Here is a 23596-nt window from a genome sequence, read left to right on the forward strand (position 1 = left end):
TGCCAGCTCGGGGGCCCATTACATTTTTTGATTCCACCCCACGAGCCAGGTACTTTTTAAACCATCACTATAGTCACTTCAAACCCCACCACTCACTCACTTTTACAAAATACCTCACACACACCTCACATAGTCATTGCAAAAAGTGCTCCCGCGTAGTAGTAGGTAGCAGCATGCCGCATCCCGTAGAGGGGTTCGAAGTCCCCAATGATAAAGCATTACACCAAGGGTCTTTTTGGTGTGAGAGGGGTATTTAAAGAACACTACGTGCTCCCCACCATTGTAGGGACCACCCACACCCACTAGTGGATTCCTTCTGTTTATAAAACACTCTGATCTCAAAGCAGAGAAGCAGCCCCTCTCTGTTTGACGGATTTGCAGGGCCTCCTGGTGCACATCCTGCCATGAACAGACAAAAGGGAAATGTTCTAGCCTCCCTTTCATGTATTTAATCATGGGAGCAGTGAGTGAGTTCACTGAGAGACGCTGGGTGCTGGATGCAGTAAGGTTGCTTGTGCGCTTTAGCGCACAGTTTACAGGAAACATAGGGTACACCTGATGGCTCAATATTGTTTCAGTCAATATCTGTCTTTTTTTTATAAAAAGTTTAGTCAGTAAGCAAGTACACGTAATATATTTGTCCATAGCAAGGTCCTTTATCTATAGAATTTCACCAAGGCGCATAACTGAGATGAGATTTCTTGCTACAAAATGGCATTCATTTTCTATTTGTAATCAAATAAAGATGTCTCTATATAATGAGATATAATTCTTGACTATCAACCGAAACACAATAAAAATGACTTAGGTCATTTTAATAAAAAAAAAAAAAAAAAGTTTAATATTGTATGCTTCAATAACAACTCAATTTAAATTCAAATTTTTACCAATCACGAAATTTATAACATGAAAAAACATATGGGAACTTTATCTACACATTTCTACAACGATATTTTAAACAAAAAAACTATTTTTTAAATACAACCAACAAAAGATGTGACATATTCAGCCCTTTAAATTTCTTTGAAATTCATTGTAACGCTATATATTTTAACATTTAGTTGGTAAAAACTGTGGGGCATATTATCAAGCAGGGCGTTAAAATTATCGCTGTTGTAGCGGCAGAAAACTGTCCAAAGCGTCGATAATGGGCTTGATAATATACCCTGGAGAATTCCAATAGAAACCCATGTTAACACCAGAACATGGGTTTCTATTAGAATTCACAAGGCCATATTATCAAGCCCATTATTGCTGCTTTAGCGGCAGTTTCCTGTCACAAAAACAGCGATAATTTTTAACGTCCTGCTCGATAATATGCCCCCGTATGACTGTCTGTGCTGCCGCCGGGGGGGCCTCAGTGAGAGGATTGGGGTCTTGAATGCATTCTGGATTAGCAGGAGGCAAGGGCAAAAAATCTAAAAGCAGAGTACCAGCTACTCTCAGCTGGGCACTCCCAACAGGGATACTGACTGTACACAATGCATAGGACATTCCCGTTCCCACAGTACGAATCATTTATGGTACATACCGAAGTCTTTGAATTTGCACATGCATTTGCTTTTTATATTTAAATGTTCTTACCTTCTTTTCTAGGTAAGAGAGGACCAAACTGATCACTTCCTTGGGTTCCCGGATCATGTATTTTTGATAGAGAGATGCATGTTTCTCTGTTTGAAAATATTGACAAGTCATCTGCAGTTCAAACGAAAAAAAAAATACAAAAGCCATTAGGTCTAGTCCTTTTGGGTACATGCAAGAAATAGTTTTTGGCTAAGCTCTGTGCTTATCTAATGCTTTTGTAGTGTAGATATGTGCTATGTTTAGCTGTTTAGCTGTGTAGGGCTACATTGGTTTCAGGAAGCCGAAGCTGTCTCACCCTATAGCATTGTGCTGTGCAGCATTCCAAGTTGCAAATATAAATGTCTAACGAAGGAAACTTGATGGTAGATCCAAATTAAACCTTAGAAATACTGGCAACCTAAATAACATGCTTTGCTCATTTGAAAACATACAAGCCAAAAACAAGAGGAACGCATTTAAATGTCGTTTCAGTAAGCATCATTTTTATTAATTGAAAGGCAAACTGTGAAAACTCAAAAATCTGTGCTCTCTGGCGATCCGTAGAACAATAAACCCCCTGAATCAATGTATCTATGAGATGAAAATAAAACATCTAAACCATCCTTAATCATCAGAAAAAGCTCTCTTTTCAATGGTTAAGCACATTGATATGATATCTCTGGATCTAAGTCGAACAGACTGCCACTTTTTTTAGACTAAATATCCCTTCACAGTGGCCAGCACCGATGTTCTGACACAACAGATCTGAACATTATAGAAAGTAAATTCCAGCAAGGGCAATCAGAATCACCAAAACTCTCTGGAGTTAAAATGTGTGAAAAACGGTTGCATCATTGGAAGGCAAATTGCAGATTCAACGTCCTGCTCAAAAACAATGCATCCCAAACTTCTTCTCCAGAGAAAACACTACTGAGCAAAACTGGACACAAAGTTGAATGTCTGTGGTGGTGAATAGATTCATATCCAGATTTCTCCACACACATACATCATTCTGAGCGGAGGACCCACATGTGATTCTTTAGTGTTTCCCTGCTCAGGTAGTCTGCTGTCTTGTTCTTCTCTTCATGGGAAGCGGCTGACATCCTAGTTTCCGAGGTTATGGCCCAGTGCGACAGACCTAGGACTTCAAACCAAACCAAAGCGGCCACAACCCAAAACCTTTGCTGATTGTAGCACATGATTCTGGATTGTTCATTAAGATATACATCTTTCTGTATAAGATATCCCGCGGGACTAGGCAGGGGTGCCCCCTTTCTCCCCTCCTGTTCGCCCTGGCAATCAAGCCCCTCCCTGAAAGGATCCGCCAGGGAGGTGACGGGATTGGTTCGTGTATGAAAGGGCGATTGCATCCCTTCTCTTTATTTGTTGACAACTAGTTGCTGATATACTTGATAGAAGTAGCCACTGGCACTTCCACGTCCATGGAAATCCTGGATGACTTTGAGCTTCTTAAGGGCCATCCGGTCAACAAAGCTAAGACATATCTGTTCCCAATAGCAGGACCGTTGAACAGAACGGAGGCATTGATGGCCGACATGCTCTGGGCCCAGGGTACGTTTAAATACCTAGACATGCACATCTTCCCCTAATTGAATGATTTAAAAGAAAGGGACCTGGGCAGAGCATTGGGGTCGCTGCGTTCCTGTATACTTTTTTGGTGCACATTTCAACTACCCATTAAGGCCCAGATCATTCTATCTAAAATGGTCATGCTGCCTCTGCTATTGTATTTCTTTGTTAATCTCCCGGTCCTTATGCCAAGCAGCTGGTTCAGCCCCTTGAATGCCCTTTTACAGGACTTGGTGTGGGGAGACGGGCACTCTAAGGTGGCTCTTAAAATGCTACAATGCCCTTTGTTGGAAGGGGGATAGGGGTACCAAACTTTGAACTTTATATGCTCGCTGCTCAGCTACAGTGGCTATCGCAGTGGGTAGAGGGAGTAAATGAGGAGGGCACATGCTTATCTCATCCGGAGTCCCATCCCAGTCTAGTGATAGCAAAGCTACTAATCCCAGCAATGCCCGCCCCTTATTGCACACAGCCTTCCAAACTTGGAGGCAGTGCCAAAGAAAGGAGCAGCGGTCCACCAGGTACACCCCCCATGTTGACCCTCGTGGGGTTACCACATGGCAACCCCCAAGTTATATTCACAAGCGAGCAATTGGCTCGTTGGTGAGCCGTAGGGTTGGACAATGTTGGGGATTGCTACCTGGACAAAGTTCGTCTCCCATTTAAATAGCTGATCGAGGACTGTGGACTTCCCCCAGGACAATATATACAATATGAGGCCCTGATGCGCTTGTTTGTACAGTTATAGAAGAGAGAGGGAAGAACCGGAAACGCACCCGGTACTACATGCCTTATTTACCCTTGGTTCAACAGGTCATCTAATAAAATGGCTATATGCCATGCTGCAAGCAATGGCCATGGGTCCCGTGAGTAGGTTAAGGGCAAAATAGAATAGAGTCGGGGCAGAGAACTTACGCATTCAGAATGGTGCAGGGTCTTGTATTATCCTACAAAGATCTCCCGCAATCTATGTTTAAAATACATGCAATTAAATTGTACACACATGTCTACATGACACCTCCTCGCCTTAATGTGACTTGTGGGAGGGGGAGCCCGACAATGCCCCAGATGCATGCATTTAGATGCAGACTTTGGCCACATGATGTGGCCTAGCCGGGGCCTGCTTCCCTTCTGGGAGGCAGTCCTGGGCAAGTTTAGGGTGGTCCTCGGCAGGACGTGGCCCCCACAGTGCAGACTTGTATCCAAGGTCTCTTCTCTAGGCTCCCAAAAGGCCAAAGTTGGGAATAGGCTGATAGATCTCACACTGTCCCTCGCTAAGTGCAGAATAGCGATGAAATGGAAGTCTCCAAGGGGGCCTCAGATCGAAACTTGGAATGGGGATGTCATCAGGTAGGCTGGGCAGAAGACAGACCTCTCAGCTGGGAAGAGTCCAAGAGATTGCAGAAGCACTCAGTGGCTGAACAATGGAGAGAGGCACTAGCAGCATGGGAGACACCTGTGGATACTGATAGCGAGGAGGCAGGGCCGAGACCAGGGGCCTGTCCTGGGGGCGGTAGGCATGGCAGTCCGGTGCAGTCCATAGAGGGCCCTAAGTGTTGACCCAAGTGATAGTCGATCATGAGTGCTTTTCAGTTGGAGTTCTGACGATCAGGCGAGTAAGACATGGAAGTAATGGGGAGCCCATGCCCCCCCCCCCCCCATTTGGACTCACTAACGTTCTTTTCACACTATAACTTCTCCCTCAGGTGGTTCTGTCAATTATTATTCACCCCTCTCCTCTGAACAGGTTTTGTTTTCTTTTTAACTTTGTTTCCCTTTTGGGTATAAGGTTTATACTCAATAAATAGAGTAGCTCAAACGATTACGAATGGTATGCAATGTTGAAAAACACCCATTTACACGTTGTTGTAAACAGATATCAGTGAAGCAGGTACTAGATAATATGGTCACTACGCAAAAATGTTAGTAATTTCTTGGACCACTGTTAAGAAAGCTAGTAGGCGGGGTGCAGGCTTCTAGGTGATTCGGTTCTGCTCCTAGGAAATCACTGCAATGGAAACTGTCACTATTACCAGTGGATCAATGTCTGTAACAATCTATGATACGATTTAAACGTCATTTAATGTGTATTCATGTGACGAATCATACCAAATACCAATAAAAATATGTCTTAAAAAAAACATATATACATCTTTCTGTAAATCAAAAGAATGGAGAATGAACTAAATAGTTACCCCTTTTACTAATACATCAATTACTTACAAATGTAATTCTTAGTTTGAGTGGTGACCAGAGTGAGGCGTCTTTTCTGAAGACTACCCACCTCTGTCTTGTCTTAGTTGATCTTCAGACATTTGGCCTTCATTCAGTTGGCAACTTTGGACATGCATGTGGTGAACTTTATCTGGGTGTTGGACGTGTCATTGGAGAGAAGAGGATTTACTAGGTGCCATTGAAATGATTCAGAGGCTGTGGGCAATGTTGGCAAGTGGTGCCATGTAGACATTAAAGAGTGTGGACAAAGTGAGTATCCATGAGGGACTCAGTTGGAGGGAGGAAATGCGTCTGTAATCAGGCTGACAGCCTGAGTGCATTAAGTGAGGAAGGAGTTGTTCCATTGGAGAGCTGGTCCATATAGGCTAGTTTCATGGAGTCATTGGATAAGCATTGACTAAGAGATGTTGTGTACCGTGGTAGATATATCAAGAAGGATAAGTGTTGTTGTGCCTCCCTTGTCCAAGAGAAAGCAGATGTCATCTGTGGTGGTGATGAGGATGGTTTTAGTGCTGGGATTGAGCCTGACTCAAGATTGTGAAGAGTCCAGTATGTGGTTGTCACTGCATTCAGCTCTCAGTCATTTATTGAAGTGTTCTTTCAGTAGTGGATTAGGGTAGCAAGGAGATTGGCCTGTAGCCAGAATCTTTGGTACTGCTGAATGTTTTTTTTTGTCATGGGCATTATGGTGGAATTATTTCAGGTTTCAAAGAAAAGTGGCAGTATTCAGGGTGTCCTTTGAATTTTGGTGTGATCGTGGAGCAAATGGGATCAAGTACTTTGGTGAAGATGAAATGGTGGCAGTGGTCATGAGTAGATGGAGAGCATGGTGGGAACAACTTCCATATTGGTGATGATGGGCTCGGATCATCAAAGGAACTGATGTCACTGTATAACTTTTTTTAGCAGATTGACAAATAAACATAATTCCCCTACATCCATCTCCATAGGAAATTACATCAGTACATTTCCCTGCGAGTTAAAGAGTTGGATTGCTGGTCCGCCTTAGAAATTGTATAATTTCTTGTACATTTCATCCTTCTTAAGTTGGAGGTAAAAATAGACCCCAAAGTTGTATCTGACCTAATTGGTCTTGCTACAGTGACTTATTTCAGATTCTTGAGGGCGATGGTCACTATTGCCCTTATCCCCCATTCTGTACCCAGAGATATATGGGTAGAGAGCGAGGCTTACAAAGGTGTAATCCAATATAGAACTTGTTGTAGCAGAATGATATGAATCAACTGGTGGAGAGTCATCCAGAATTCTTCTTTTTAATGCTTGGAGGTATAGGTGTTCTAGATCTGCAAGTAGGCAGATGTTGCAGTGTTTCTTCTTTCCATACAGTGTAGGACTCTTGTAAATTCCAGTTTGTATAGCTACCTCCTCTCCTTGTGGCAAGCCTATAATATATTGATTTAGGTCCCATGTCAAGAGAAACCTTGGATTTGCCAGCTCTTTAACATGCTTTGCTACTTGCTTTACAAGTTCTATTGAATCATTTGCTTTGCGTTTGGGGTGGACATACAAGTTAATTAAGCACACCTCCATTCCTTCGTCCTTGAGGGAGATGGTAATTGTAACTGCTAATATTGCATTTGACGTCGAGCCCGTGAGAGTTGTTAAAGGTATGCTTGTTGTAGAGACATAGATGGCCAGCCAAACAGAACAGTGGCCAAATCTACCGATCCGTGTTACTGGTATAGCAAAGCAAATGTAACCCTCAATATGCGGAGTAGCCATAAGCCATGTTTCCTGTAGCAAAATTATGTCAAAGGTTGTAACATAGTGCAAGAAGTCTGGATCCTCCATTTTTGTTGCTAAGCCATTTATATTCCACAAGCATAATCTAAGAGGGGACTCATGTACCCTACAAAGGATTCTTCTGTCTTGTGAATCGCATCAATACTCCTCTGTGCATGTAAATATGGTGCTCGATATTGCTTCCTTGTTGAGACCTTGGCTTGTTATAGCAATTGCCCACAAAGATGCTTCTTGTCAGTCCCAATAGCTGCAATGCAGTGGGAGGTTCGTATTCTGAAGGAACTGAATCTCAATAGATGTCTTAGCCACCTACGTTTTGAAGGTCTCATGCGCTGAATTAAGGCAGATTTATTGTTGGAATGAACAGCGCCTTTGGTCTGCTCAATTTCTTGAAATCTGTTTTCACAGTGGCAATGGAAGGCCAAATTGAGCTATCAAGCATCCCACTCTGGGGAGGAAAAAGCAAATCTTTAAAGCAAGTTACGAGCTGTGAAACTGTTACAATGTATGGTATTCCAGCTAGCCAATCACAGCAGTCTTGGTTATTTAAAACAAGATAGCTACTGTTAGAAAGCAAAGTTAAAGTAGGCGTTATTGCGGGAACAGGTTTACCTTTTAAAACGCATACAACAAGGGAATTACCTGAAGCAGAATCACAGTCCGCCCCTGTCAGGAATACTTTCCCTCCCTTAAACATCTGTAGGTGAAGGTCAAAGACCACAGCTCATGCAGAAGTGTGCTACCCAGGGGTTTGAAAGCAGCCTAGCGGGAAATGCTTCATACAAGAGGTGAACTGAAACAACAAAAAAGGTAAATATATAACCCCATGAATTAACCAAGCTGCAGATTCAGTTTCCGCAACAGAGAAAGGCAAAGGGTCTCATTTATCAATGGGTAAAACAGTGTATATTGCATCTTTCATGGATATAAACTGCTGTTTGTCAGTCAAATTGAATGGCAAAAATAAGGCAGATGCATTCAAATGATCCAATGGTACTTTTCCCATTTTTAAAGTCTGTAAAGTCCATGTGAATTGCATTACAAAATGCAATTAATTTTGACCATGATATAACACTAGCACATCTTTTTGTACAATATCATAACAATGACAGACAAAACAATATTATCTAAGTTATAAATGCGGTAAGAAAGTGTGTTAATGCTATTATTAACTACAGCAAGGACTTTCTCCAAATTCGCCTGGTTTATGTGACGCAAATGGAATGCTGCTTCCATTTGTGAAAGTTTCCATATTTCATTGTAAGCTGCGTAAATCATTCTCTTTGTTCTCAGAACCCTGGGTACCAAGACAAAGTCGGCCAAATCAATTTTACAGGATAACAAATATAAGTGTGGTTTAACGGACGATAGTGTAGAGTGCTGCAACCACTATTGACATCATTGACCCACTGAATAGTTGGTTACTGAATGTTTGTTTGAAAAATGTGGATCGGGTCTATCCTTTGTGCAACCAGGAGTAGTGTTATTAAAATGTAGTTGGCAGGCATTTGAATTTATCTGCCATACCAGCCACTCAGAAGGATCCACTTCAGAGATATTAAAGGTGTTATTTTCAAATAAAGCCTGAGAGATTTCACTGGAGTAAAGTGTATGCAAGCTCCAATTTTGATATTCAGCTAAAGATGGAATGGCAGGGGCGTTCACATTTTTTGTAGTTTCCAAACCAAAGCAAGTAGTTTGGCACACCGTATCATTTAAAAATAATATTTGTGCTGGGATCAGGCAGGCCCTATGTAAGGCTTCATTGGCTCAGACTTGTCAATTTGTGGAACCCCAGATAGATTTCAAATCAGTGGTAGCCTTCCAATGATCATAGCTTCCGACTGACAGATCATGTCTGAACAAATTTAAATAAACTAATTTTGTATGGTTCAACATAACTTTGGGAGAGGAAAAAATATTTAATTCAAAACAATAGAACTCAGGTTTCGACCTATCAAAATCTGTAAAGTAAGTTGATTTAATTCTCAGTTTTTTATCAAGCTCCCTTTCAACGGTGTTGGCCAATGTTCCCGATGTGTGTAATTAAAAACAGGTTGTAATTTTTTTGTTTTATTTAGGAAATGGTGCCCATAATGTTGATAACATAATAAATCGGCATAAATGGCAGAATTTAAATATAGATCTTCAGCATTAAAAGCAGCATAATACTTGGATCTGAAAACAAAGATTGTATTGTATGCACATCCCAATCATCTGAATGTATATCATGCTTCACTACATCACCCATGGACACACGAAAGAAGTAGGGTACATTAATAATCTCCGTCGGAGCAGGGACCTGAAAATCCACTTTATCCCAGACTATGCCATTTGCAACTGGGAATGGTGAAATGTTAGCAAGAGACTGGTCATGCTTCATTATGTAGGAAGATTAGTGGGGAGCCAAAATACCATCAACCAAGTACACAGCAGAGCAGAGCGTTCTGGTAAGTAGTGACCATTGATGAGCAAGGAAAACGCTGTGACAAATCCAATCGACATAAATGGAAAAATCAGGATCAGTATCAACCAGATGTATGTCCAAGGAAGTACTAAGTAAGTCTCTTTAAACCAGGAGATATAAATACTTAATTTTGTAGGGCCAAGTGATGAGGTGGAGGGCGAGTCATAAGCAAAGCTGGAATGGTGCAATGGACTTTCAGGAAAACCATGCAAAGACTCGCTTGTGGGATAAACATATTCAGTTTCCTCATTGCAGGAGGTAGCTGGTGAGACAGGCAAATGGTCAGCAATAGCGTTCATCTCGTTGGCAGTGTCATTTTGCGTGGTGACACATACGCCAACCCCCAGATTCCCAGAAATTGCAGGACACAAAACAGCTGGAGTCACACTATTCAGAATCGGCTAGGTGTTGTAACTTGACATTGTCCACGGAGATGTATCTGTTGTCTTTGCGAACAGTAAGCAGTGGTAAAAAGACATTAAAGGTACCATTCAAGCCAGGGACTTGAATAAGAGCACGATAAGAGGAACCAAATTCTCTTTTGTTTTCCAACTTCTCTCAGACCAGGTATCCAACTTTAGGAAGCCAGGCGACCACCAGAGTCAGTAGTACTGCGTCAGTGGCAGAGGGTAAATGTTCTGTTGTAAGACTGTCACAGGTCTCCTGTAAGTCCTGTTACATAGTAGAATGATTATCTCCAACAAAAGTTGCTCCAGCTGCCGCCATGTCTACACCATCAAGGTGTGGCACAAACATTTTGATGCCAAAGCGTATTTCGTAAGGGGTCTGCCCACCCAAAGGTCTTCTAGGGAGATTATTAAGTGCATGTTGAACATCATACAAATGGGCCATCCAGATCCTGCCAGTACCTAAGACTCTAGCTGTCAAGGATTGCTTTAAGTCACAGTTTATTCGCTCCACAATTGAATTGCCATCAGGCCTGTATGGAGACAAAAACTGCACCAGTACCCCTAAAGTATTCATTGCATCCTTGTACACCTTCTGCAGCGGTGTTGCCTGGGCTATCAACCACTCTAGCGACAAACCTGCATGGTTGTACTCCAGCAACAGAGCCTGATGGCTATGCGGCTGAAATAAAGAGAACCTTCTGCACCAACCTGCATCTGGACCAAAATGGCGGAGGAGAGGAGGGACCCCCTCAAACCTTCATTTGAACAGAAACTCCTGTAATGAATGTAATTGTGTGCTCTGAGGCAAAACCGGTCTTCAGCTCTTAATATAATTATCATTGGATTTGTCAAACACCTTGGCCAGGCTACTAGCCGGAGTGGAAACATTAACATCATAACCACGGGCTATCCTGGCACACTGGGTGGGGTTCCAGAATGCACACACACACTTTTTAAAGCAGCTAAATTTGCACGTTGATCTACTGCCCATGACCTTTTTCGAACAAATCTGAATATAATCTACTCTTCAAGCAGGTCACTGAACCATGGAACAGCCGGATCTCAGTTTTTAATATAATTCTTCGTAAAACAATCAGTCCTGCTCCCCTCCCCCCCAACTTTATTAGCCCATTTAATCTCGGAGTGAAATTCTTAAAGAAGTAAACTGTTTGGGCCCATGATCTATCAATATTGTAACATAGAAAATATTTTCCCTGACACAATAATAAGAATTTGCAGCCACATGATAATGAGATGTATGGAGTATAGCTTTTAATGTGCTTCAATTAACACACCTCTAGAATGACCCACATTACTCTGTAGAGGCAGGTGTAATGATGGTATTGGAATAATAATCACCCTGATTTGTATCCTCTGTGTTTCCAAACTTCACAACACCAAATATCCTAAGTTCCCATGTAAATTATTTGATAAAATAGTCAAATTCCAGCTTATATTCTCTTTTGTCCATTGCCCTACAGTTTAAATACAGCTGCACCGTTCATACTTGTGGAGCAGGAAACACATGAGAAAAGTACAACTTACGACTGCAGTGGGTTTGTCTTCCTCTTGGCCAGCAGCCGCTGCAGTGGTGGATGGAAAGCGAGTGATGATGATGAAGGCAGCTCCTTAGTGCTTGGAGAGTTCCCCGCGTGCAAAGCGCTAGAGTCTGTCCGAAGGAAGGCACTGAGTCTGGGAAGTGAACACAGGGTCTGTAATAAAAGCAGTAGATGTTGTTTGCATAACAAGCCTAAAGGAAGAAACGGTTATACAGGCTAGTGCTTGTTTAGAGAGTTATGCAACAAGATGTGGGAAACTAAAGTTATGTTATGAACATGCACAGTTTGTCGCCTCTGGCATAAGGAAACCGACCATAAAGAACACACACATCAGGTCAGCTCAGGTCAGGCCACGGTAGCAACTCAGACAGGGGCTAGGATTGGGAGAGGACAATGTTCACATTTTTCGAAAGGACAAATGATCTTCCATCACCCTGAGGATGAGGGGGAGAGCCTTCCCTCCTGGGCGCTGCAGCTGGAAAATTGCCAGCTTCCTGCACTGAACGTCTTAATCTTGAAGACTCCTCTCTGCAATGTGAACACCTCACCCCGTGTCAGCACTAGCACTAGTTTTAATCCTGGTCCTTCATTTGACATGTTAATGTCTCCAGGCGCTGCCCTGGTTTCATTACAATAAACCCATCAAACTAACATGCAGTATTACTCCTTTGTAGGTTACACAATGATGTGTAGGTTAAAAGCCCAGGCCTGGGAACAGTGCCACTAATGACACGAAGTGAGGCAGACACCCTAGCCTCCAGGGGCTGCCAGGCTTGAGAGGCAAAGAGAACTGAATGCATTGGCTATTGCACACTGGTCTTCATTTGCATCATTCAGTGAGTGAAACAGATTGTAATTAAATCTAAGTGACTGACATCCAGAGAAGTGTCAAGCAGTCTATTTTCAAACATATGGAAGAGATGAGCAGTCTGGTTATAGAATTTAGGCTAGATTGAAGAGGTTAAAGTGATGATTGAGGAATACTTGCTGGAATGTCAATGTCAAATTCCAGGTGGCTCATGATTAGAGCATGTGCTAAGTCTTTAAATGAGTAGGAGACAACTGTGACTAAATAAGTGATGGAATGCACTGAAAAATCTTCAAAGAGATGATGCGCAATCGAACCTGAATAAGAAGGAAAGCAAGTTGATAATGCATTGCAACATGATAGACAATGGCCTTAACTCCCTGGAAGAATGGAACAGCATTAGCTTCTTTTAAGTGATGTAAAGACATGGGGCCCTTATTTATGAGGCCTTGCGTCAGTTCTGCGCCGCCGGTGCGTCACTTTTTGTGACGCACTAGCGGCGTAAAAAATGCGCCTTGTTGCGCCATATTTAAAAAGTGACGCATCTAGGTAGATGCGTCACTTTTTAAACCCCTGCGCCACATTATACCTGTGTCAGGTATAATGTATGCAGAGGGGGCGTTCCCCCGCAAAAAGCCTCGTAATAGTGACGCAGTGAAATCTATGAGATTTCACTGCGTCACTTTTAGGACGCTGTTGCGTCAAAATCTTGCGCCTGCCTCACAGCAGGCGTAAGACTGACGCAAGCCCTTTCACATGGGGCTTTCCCCATGTGAAAGGACGCATTGCTGGAGTTGCGTCACTTTTGTGACACACTCCAGCAATGCGTAACTTTTGCGCTTACAGATACGTCAGAAATACTGACGTATCTGTAAGTCCTTGCGACATGATGCATCATACATTAAATATGACGCATCATTGGTGTTGCAAGGAGTGCGCACTGAAAAGTGACGCATCGCTGTTTTCACGCAGCGATGCGTCACTTTTCATAAATGAGGCCCCCAGATTATTCTTCGCATGGCTATTACTACTTTTGTAATATTCCTTAATCATACACACCCAGCAGCTATGTTCACCTATCTGAAATAAACATGCATAACACCTCCAACAAGTACAATGCTTAGATTAGTTAATAACACTCAAGTCTAATAGGTGCCGGAATTGGGCTTCCTCTTAGATAAACAAATCAACTAAAGACAGCTGAGGACCTATTGCATAATTGCACATATAACTGCTCTGTGATATCGAGAAAATCACATTACTGCAAGAAATATCATAATTCCTAATAGAGTGAGGCTATAACTTGACTTATTCGAGCATCGGACCCATTGCTCGATCATTAACTTTATGTTCTTGCTTATATGTGCCTCTGCCTTTTCAGGTTAATACTTAGGAGAATGTGGTAGGCTGTTCTGCATTAAATTGCAAATATATTGAAGCATTTATATCCCTTGAGTGTTATTTTACTCTTTGAGGTGTCATGATAGTGGGAGTTAAGTCTTTCTTTTTTGTAAACATCTGTCAAGATTTACAACTATTGACCTGCAGTTTATGATAACAATTCGCCCCACTCCTCCAGACTTGGTCCTGCCTGTTCTAGGGTCAATACATAGGCTTCTCGGGGGCAACACTGTCAGGGTTCTGAATTGTATGACAGCGGTATCACAAGCGGGTGTTCTCAGGCATGTTAGGAGTGCAATAAATGTAAATTAAATCTATGCTTTGCTATTTTATCTTTTCATTTTTGGTCAATTATGGTGGGGTTTTTCAGTGTTTTCAAATGATTTCAATACCATAAAAAACAGTTATCAGTGTTTACACATTTTTTCACCAATAAATACAAAAGAAGTAGTATATTTTCGGTGTTTATAGAATATTTTTCTTTTATTATTGCTTACTTTCTACATTGATAGTGCAAGGTATGTAGAGAGTGTACATACAGTGCAAATGAGGTCCAAATACATTTTTATGAATCTGACTTAATGTGGTACACCATACAGTACTTCTTCAGTGAGTCTTTGATCATGCAACTTCACTCTTTCATTCCCATGTAAACTTGTATCTGTGAAAAGGCCCTCTCAACATTGGCAACTGAGATGGTAAATGCCAAAACAGCCAGTACACAATTTGCCAACTCTGGCCACGGACATAGCTTTCCATGCCATTACTAGTGCACCTGAAGATTGCGATTCCCAGGGACAGTTTCTGCAACAAATGCGTTGAGCAGGGCACATATGCCCTAAGAGTTATTGAAGCAGTCAAACATGAAGCACCACATTTGAAAGTCCAACGAACATTCCCATTTACGGAAGGGATCTAGAAGTTGTGCAGAGTACTACAGTGAGGCTTCATGGTAGGTGAAGGAACATTTCTATGCATCAATGCAAGCCATTTCTCATACATTGTAAAATTACATTTCCTGAATTGCTCCTGAACATTTCATTGCTTACCAAGCGGCAAGCACTCTAACGTGAAACATGTTGCAGTGCCAAAGTCACTAAAAGTGTTGCCCAGCCTACTCTCAAGGAGATGTTTCACATCTACATCAATTATGCTGAACACTTAGGGGTCAATTACAATTCTGTTCGGAATGGCTCCGAATCAGATTTTGATTTGCCGAATCCAATTCAGAACCCTTGTTTCCTACCAAATCGTACACAGTTCCAACCGAGAAATTACGATGCCTGTAAACTCTTGGGCTGTCCAAATTGATTCCTAAAGTCATTTAGACAGGTCGTGTCTTTCTGAGCCGAATTGTACAGCCCTATGGTCTCAGTTTGCGATTGAGTAATTACGATGACCGATTCGGAGAGCCGTTCCAAATCGATTCATCTGGAACAAATTGGCTACCGGAATCTGTCTTTGGGGGCCCTAAGCAGGCCCCCGTCACCCGCGGCCTCCCGAATTGGGCCCGTTGGAGTGCCAAAGGTACCCCCTTTCCAATCGTGCACAATGTGGCAGGTACCATGGGGTGCCCGCCACAGGGTGCATGATTTTACCCAACCATCCCTTTTTTTGAAATGGAGCCTGTGTATTCATTCAGAACACAGCCTCTTATTGAAGTCAATGGAAGTCCAACCAAATTGTATCCAGAAGCATCCAAATAGCTCGGTCGGACTCTCTCGCTTTGAGTTGTTCGGAAATCATTCCGGGACCGATTTGGTAGGAATGCTTTCCGTACAATATCATAATCGGCCCCTTAGTAGACAATGGTGTTTTCAGACTCTCATTTTTTTATTATGTCCACTACAGCAGTCATGTTTTCTTGTAAAAATCTAAGAATGCAATTATGTGTACTCTTTTCACATTGCTATCAATATGCGACTGCATTTCTTGCCTTTGGCATCATCACTCATCAAAAACGTCTGTAAGTGGTTACCTCATGGATACTATATCATTCACAGCCTCTAGGACTAAGAGCCACCAGTTAAATGACACATTTGAGATGACTCTTTGTTTGATGCCACACAAAGCACAAAATCAGAAGTATTTGCGTTTTAGTTCCTGTACAAAACAAACCAGTGCACCAGGATGGACTAAAAAGTCAGAAGCATTCTTCATGAACTCTGAAGATTGTAAAGATGCTTTCAGCATACCATCTAGCAAGTGGCAAGGATCTCTTAGAGAAAAGCATTCCAGCTCAAGGATCGATTTTGACAGGCCTATTGCGGTGATTCTGCACATATACATAACTATGCACAGGAAACTAAGACCTCAGTATATTGTGGTGTACCAATCTATCACCTTAGTCCCTAAAATCCCAATCCGACCAGCTATAGTGTCCCATTTGTTCTCTGGCATATCAGTGAAACTTCCAATGTTTAGACAACCCAGAACAAGACACTCCCAACTCTCTCAGGAATCGCGGGAGCAAGACATCTCTTTCGCTCACTCACTCATACTTGTGCACAATAAGAGTAATCAGAGACACGGTGTAGTTTAAAATGTTTATTTTAACTAAGGTGCTCAATGGTACAATACACATGACATTACTAGCAGCAAAATGCATAAACACAATATAGTCAGCATTGTTACAATTCCATACAATACAAACAGGAATATCATTTAATAAAGACAGTGGAAAAGGGCTACAGTGCTTTGCCACCCTCCCTGTGGTAGCAATTAGTTTATTACAAAAAAGAAGACCTCTGGGCTTTGTCAGCAGACCCCATACATCAAAGCTTAGATGAAAGGTTTACATCTCTGGACAAGCACAGCTCTTCTCTCTTGAAAAGTGTCCCTCCAAGTGTGTATAACCTGCCTGCCTGCAATATTAAAAGCACTCGACTTTCAGTGGTGCAGCTGTGTTGCGTGTTGTGTCTAGGTACGAGGGACTGACCAGAACAGAATAACAAGGGGCATTGTTTTTTGACCATGTACATCGTGTGCAGACTAAACCCCAGAGAACAGTAGAGAACATGAAAAGCAAATAGTTCTTATGTGAAAGGCACAGGCAGAGTTTTGCAAAAACAAAGTCATGTAGTAATGTGCGCAAAAGCAGCATCATGGCAACCAAGCTTCTGCTAACTTAGCAATGTCGACAATGAACCCACTTTCCACACTACACCCTCCCCCTGGTATGGCCATAGCATATAGACTTAGTGCAAAAACAGAGTTTAAAAATTGTGAGCAGAGTTAAAAAAGCATCTCCAATTGATACATTGTGAGAGTAAAAAATGAAGAGAGGGAGAGGAAAAGAAAAACCCATCTAGGGAGAAAAAAATCCGTAGAGCAACGTATGGCGCGCCAGCAAAAATAATCTATCAGAGTGTATGAGCAACAGAATGCAATACCCTCCAAAAGGACATCATTGTCGATGGTAGAAAAAAGGGACGCCGTTCCATCCAGCAAGCCGAATGAACACGCGTGTTCCTCACAGTCGGGTGCCTCCATTAGCATTGCAGGATAACATATGTGATATTCGATGTAACTTCGAAGTAGGAGATACTGTGCAGCCTCACAGATATCCCATTGAGCCAAGACTCCAAGTACAGCCACATGCGCCATAAGGCCTATCCCAGAACAGTCCGACTCATGGGCCACTAAGGGACCCAGTAACTGGTCGAAATCCAGGTCTGGACATGACGTATTGGAGAGGCATAAATCCAACGCCCATGTAAACGAACATTGCAAACATGAAAAGACTGGTTGCACGCAACTGAAATACACAAAGCAGAAGGACAACCCATAAGACATGCTGAGTGTTGCCAGTGGCAATGTACTGAAGCATACATGCATAAGATCACAGAACATTTTCAGCCGGCCTGGTCTGTGCAGGACTGCAAGGTGAGCAGCCATTGTGAAGCAGGCACATTAGAAGCAGGTATCCAGCAGCTAATGCCAGTATTAAAGCAAATCCACCAAAGATGCTGGAAAAGATCGAATGAATGAATGCCAGTATTACACTAAAAATTGTCTGAAAAAAGTGACAAGGCCAGAGCCGGCAGCTTTAAAATAAATGTGCAATGCAGTGTGTAACAGACGCATTGAATATCTGGAGAATGAGTTCCCCAAAATGTAGTTGGGGGTTTCAAGTTTCTTTATTTTTGCGTAGTTAATTAAAACCATTGTAATATAAATACTTAAAACAAAAAATAACATTTTCAACAGACAATCAGTGTGATTTCATCCACCTTTGCTGTCTTTTTGATTTTTTAAATTATAAAAGGAAATCTTGAAATATAAACCAGTTTAAACCAAAAAGTCGAAAATTCTTTTCAATATGAAATCATAATTAATTGTAATCATGATGAATGTCATTAGGTAGCTGGATACTGTAAATTACAGTCTCATATTTTTTAGCTCCAGCCATGCATTCCCTTTTATCAGGTCATATTAAGTATGTAGTTCAAATTATCTCAACTTATTACGAGGATTATCACTGTACTGCTGGTGGCATGTCCTTGGATTCTTCTCTCTTAGGCCATATTCCCGTCAACAGGACAGCCTGCAGTGTCAAGGCCTAATAAAACCTTTGGTGTTTTGGGCATTTTATTGTTCAGCCAGTATAAGGTATTTTACCACTCTGCAGTTTAGTTGTATATTTTCTGGATTTAAGCAGGCTAGCACTGCTTGCCTCCTAGTGCAGATGCCCTACACTACCTAAAGACCACTGCACTACCTGAACCCTAAAACACTACCCTCTACAGTAGACAAACACCACTGCACTACCCTGAACCCTAAATCTACCCCCAGCACGACCTCCTACAGTACCCAAGCACCACTGCACTACCCTAAACCCTAAAGCACTACCCCAGCACGACCCCCTACACTACACAAACACTACTGCACTGCCCTTAACCCTAAAACACTACCCCAGCATGATCCCCTACACTACATAAGTACCACTGCACTACCCTGAACCCTAAAACACTAACCCCAGCACGACCCCCTACACTACACAAACACCATTGCACCGCCCTAAACCTTAAGTCTACCCCAAACACGACCCCCTACACTACCCACACACCATTGAAATACCCTAAACCCTAAAACACTTCCCCCTACATTACACACAGCCCACTGCACTACCCTAACCCTAAAACACTACCCCAGCATGACCCCCTAGACTACACAAACACCACTGTAGTACCCTAAACCCTAAAACACTACCCCCAGCACAAACCAGCAAACACTACCCAAGCACTACTGCACTAGCCTACACCCTAAATCTGCCCCCAGCACAACCCCCTACACTACCTAAATACCTCTGCACTACCTGAACCCTAAAACACTACCCTCTACAGTAGACAAACACCACTGCACTACCCTGAACCCTAAATCTACCCCCAGCATGACCCCCTAGAGTACCCAAACACCACTGCACTACCCTAAACCCTAAAACACTACACCAGCACGACCCCCTACACTACACAAACACTACTGCACTACCCTTAACCCTAAAACACTACCCCAGCATGATCCCCTACACTACATAAGTACCACTGCACTACCCTGAACCCTAAAACACTAACCCCAGCACGACCCCCTACACTACACAAACACCATTGCACCGCCCTAAACCTTAAGTCTACCCCAAACACGACCCCCTACACTACCCAAACACCATTGAAATACCCTAAACCCTAAAACACTTCCCCCTACATTACACACAGCCCACTGCACTAACCTAACCCTAAAACTCTACCCCAGCATGACCCCCACAGTACCCAAACACCACTGCGCTGCCTAATCCCTAAAACACTACCCCAACAAGACCCCCTACATGATGATTAATTCATGCAGTGCCTCGTTTCGTATCCTCCTTTACAAACATGTCTGTTTCCAATTTCACTTTCGCTTTTAGCATAGTTTGTTTCCGTGTCTTTAGGTTTGTAACGGATATTACTGCAGGCAGTTTGTGTAAACTTAGAAATTATTCAGAACTTGCTAAGCAGTAGCACAGTTGAACTCTGATAGATCGCTCGCCACTTAAACTGTAAGGCAGGTGTAAAAAGGGACGTGGCCTCGGGCCACCTCTCTGCAACGCAGATCTGTGGCGCTTACTGGAGGTACCTGGTGGGCTAGTTGGACCCCAGGGACCCTGAAGATTCAAGAGGACTTAATCCCCCAACTTAAAACTCGCCACGGGCGAGTTTGCACAGTGGTGAAGGAATGGGGCTGGGCCTGAAGTGACATGTGTCCAAACACGCCCTGTGACACATTTTAAGTTGGGGAATTAATTCCTCTTCAATCCTGAGGGCCCCTGGGGTCCAACTAGCCCACCAGGTACCTCCAGTAAGCGCTAGAGGCCTTCATTGCAGAGAGGTGGTCCAGGCAATGACCCTTTTTACACCTCTCTGCAACGATGCTCTGTGGCGCTTACTGGAGGTACCTGGTGGGCTAGTTGAACCCCAGGAACCATCAGTATTCAAAGGGACTTAGGGGCATATTATCAAGCCTGTGCGCTAAAATTATCGCTGCTTTATCGGCCGAAAACGGCCGATAAAGCGGCGATAATGGGCTTGATAATATGCTCTATCGAATTCCAATCGAAGCACATGTTAGATGTGAAGACATCTAACATGGGCTTCGATTGGAATTCCACAGAGCATATTATCAAGCCCATTATCGCCGCTTTATCGGCCGTTTTCGGCCGATAAAGCAGCGATAATTTTAGCGCACAGGCTTGATAATATGCCCCTTAATCCCCCAACTTAAAACGTGCCACGGGGCATGTTTCCACAGTGGTGAAGGGAGGGGCAGGCCTAAGGTGATGTGTGCAAACATACCCTGTGGTGCCTTTTAAGTTGTTGAATTGATTCCCCTTCAATCCTGAGGGCCCCTGGGGGTCAACTAGCCCACCAAGTACCTCCAGTAAGTGCCAGAATCCTCCATTGCAAAGAGGTGGTCTAGACCACGCCCCTTTTTACACCTCTGCAATGCAGCTCTGTGGCACTTATGTCATCAGTGATGTCAGTTGAGATGTCCTCAGTGATGTCATCAGTGATGTCACTGACCATGTCATGAATGATGTAATATGTGACATCATCAGCAGTGGATTGCGGGCGCGCGAGTTATAGTGAGTCCAACTAACTATAACATGGGAATGTCAATGGTTTTATATGAGTAAAATTTCCAGCTAACTATAACTGGTGTTTTTTCAGTGAATTTCAAAGGTTTTTTAAATGCTAATTCCTAACTATAACGAGTGTGAAACCTATGGTTTTTTCAGTGAATTTCAAAGGTTTTTTAAATGCTAATTGCTAACTATAACGTGTGTCAAACCTATGGTTTTTTTAATGAATTTCAAAGGTTTTTTAAAAGCTAAATCCTTACCATAACGAGTAAGTGAGGGAAGCGCAGTAAGGGAACGGGGGTGTGGGTGGGTGAGAGAAGAGTAGTGAGGTTACCTTATAAGTAATGTAAACTTAATGACACATTTTCAGTAAATTTAATATCTGTGAAAGAGAAAAAAAAGTAAGTTATAATATTTACAATATAGATTTTACAATACAAGAGGCAAAGCAGGAGATTAAAAGTCATAAAATGGTAGTAAGAGATAAAGTAGGAGTGAAGGACTCAGAAAGGAAAATAAAGGAATGGTGAAGGTCAGAGAGAGTGAAAAAGAAATAGAGGGAGAGCAAATTACTAAAAGGATAATGACATGGATACATTCAGTGACAGAGAAGAAGAGCAGGAGAGAGAAATGAAGTGAAGGTGAGTAAGATACTAAAGGAATGTGCATTAGGAAAACTAAAGGAAGAAAGGGGAGTAAAGAAAGGGGAGTGAGTGACAGGGAAGCAGGAGTGAGCGACGGTAGATTCATGACAATGAGGGATGGAAGGTGAGTGAGAGTGAATGTAGGGTCGTAAGACAGTGAGGGGACAAAGGGAGTGAGGGTAACAGAGAGGGAGTGAGGGAAGACAAGTGAGAATATAAGAGAACAGAGGGAGTGAGAGAAAGAGTGAGTAAACAGGAGTAAAGTGAGTAAGAGAAGGAGAATGACTGAGGGAGCAAAGGAAGGAAAGAAGGGGAAGAGAAGTGAAGCAAAGGGACTGGGAAAAGGTGAGTGCATGAGGAGAGAAAGAGGAAGGAGAGTTAAGGATGAGGAATGAGGATAACTGAGGAAACCAGAGTAAGGGAACAAGGGTGAAGGATGGTGAGTGAAGGGCAGTGAGGTTGAGGAAAGAGGGAAGATAGAGGGAGGATAAAAGCAAGTGAGCATGAGACAAGCAAAGTGAAGGAGTGACAACATAGAGGTAGTGAAGGAAAGAGTGACAGAAAGGGACTGAGTGAGAGAGCAAAGAAAGGTAAGTAAGGGAGTGTGAGTGAGTTATAGGGAGTGAGCATGATGGAAGAGGAGTGAGAGGACCGAAAGAGTGAGGCTAAGAGAGAGGGAGTGAGAGAAGGGGAGTGAGGATGTGAGAGCACAGAGGGAGTGAGAGAAGAAGTGAGTGAAGTGGAGTAAGGTGAGTGAGAGAAGGAAAATTATTGAGGGAGCAAAGAAAGGAAAGAAGGAGAAGGGGAGTGAAGTAGAGTGACTGACAGCTGGAAAGTGATGGATGGGAGAGATGGAAAAGGCAGTGAAGGAATGGAGAATGAGGATAAGTGAGGGAAGTGGAATAAGGGAAGGGAGGTGAGGGAGAGTGAGAGAAGGCCAGTGAGGGTGAGTTAAAAGGAGAGATAGAGGGTGGAAACAGGTGAGTGAGCATAAGAGAAGGGAGAATAATATATATTTGATAATACAAAATACAAAATAATTTGTACAACATGTTAAATGGTTTATTTTTGCTGTTCTCAGAATATATTGTATTTCACTTAAAACAGTGACTTCAATACTACTCATCATATGACAGCGGGCAAAAAAAACACAATCAAAATGAATGTGTTTAAAAAACCCATACAACGTTTCAATAAATAATGTAAAATTTAGAAAAAATATATCTTAACTCACTTTTGATCCACATACTTTTCCACGAGGCAAAATAGTATTTAGAAAGTCCTTTTCTTTGGAAATTACTCAAGAGTATTCTTAATCTCTCATTTACCCGAGTTTCTGAAAGAAAAGCTTCAACATCTTTTACATTATAAAACAATAGTTTTATTTCCACCTCTAGCTTACTTTTTATTAATATTTCCTATAATACTCACATCACACACTACGTGATACACTTATACTACCTCTATGAGAACTACATGTTTTTTATTATCTTCATCACTCTCACTCAGAAAGTAATTTTGAACAGCAAACTAAGTTTTATTAACTGCTCCAATCTTCATAGGCCAATTACCTTCCCTAAAATTTTGGATGTAAGAACACTAGGTAAGAATTTTGTAAGTCAGAAGGCAAACGTTGTTTGAAAGTCAATTGAGTATCATTACAGTGTTTCCAGCCTTCTTGACATTTTAATTAAGCTGTGTGATGTCCTGATGTTGTTGAAGGACCATCATGGTAAATAATTGCTCCCGTTGCAAAGGTTCTTCCTGAAATTGATAATTGAGAAGTCACAACATTTTTAATTAAAGTTGTCAATTTAGGGCCAGATGTAGGTGGACATTTACCGGCCGGTAACGGCCGATTTCAGCCGTTACCGACCGGTAAATGGGTTTTTGGGATGTAGGGGGCCAATTTTAACAAATCTGTAAATTTACCGAATCAGTAAATTTATCGATTCGGTAAAATACTGAATTGGTATTTTTACCGATTCGGTAACTTCTAGATGTAGGTGGGACTCTTCTGAGTCCCAAAGGCCTTTCA

At 42.3% G+C, this 23596-nt stretch overlaps 1 protein-coding gene across 2 annotated transcripts in view; it reads right to left on the reverse strand.

Annotated features, from left to right (window-relative positions):
- The window catches only part of LOC147701315 (putative methyltransferase DDB_G0268948), a 203051-nt gene extending 191310 nt beyond the window's left edge, over positions 1-11741 (reverse strand). The window contains exons 1-3 of one of the 2 annotated variants that reach the window (XM_086928626.1): positions 11575-11741; positions 7795-7945; positions 1585-1695 (exon numbers count right to left, since the gene is read on the reverse strand). In XM_086928626.1, coding sequence (XP_086784752.1) covers positions 1585-1695 — 111 coding nt within the window. In that variant the 5' untranslated portion in view covers positions 7795-7945; positions 11575-11741. The remainder of the gene's footprint in view (positions 1-1584; positions 1696-7794; positions 7946-11574) is intronic. The other variant, XM_086928625.1, reaches the window with a different exon arrangement.
- Between the last annotated feature and the right edge of the window lie 11855 nt (positions 11742-23596).

Source organism: Lissotriton vulgaris, chromosome 7 (assembly GCF_964263255.1).
Source record: "Lissotriton vulgaris chromosome 7, aLisVul1.2, whole genome shotgun sequence".
Lineage (NCBI taxonomy): Eukaryota > Metazoa > Chordata > Amphibia > Caudata > Salamandridae > Lissotriton > Lissotriton vulgaris.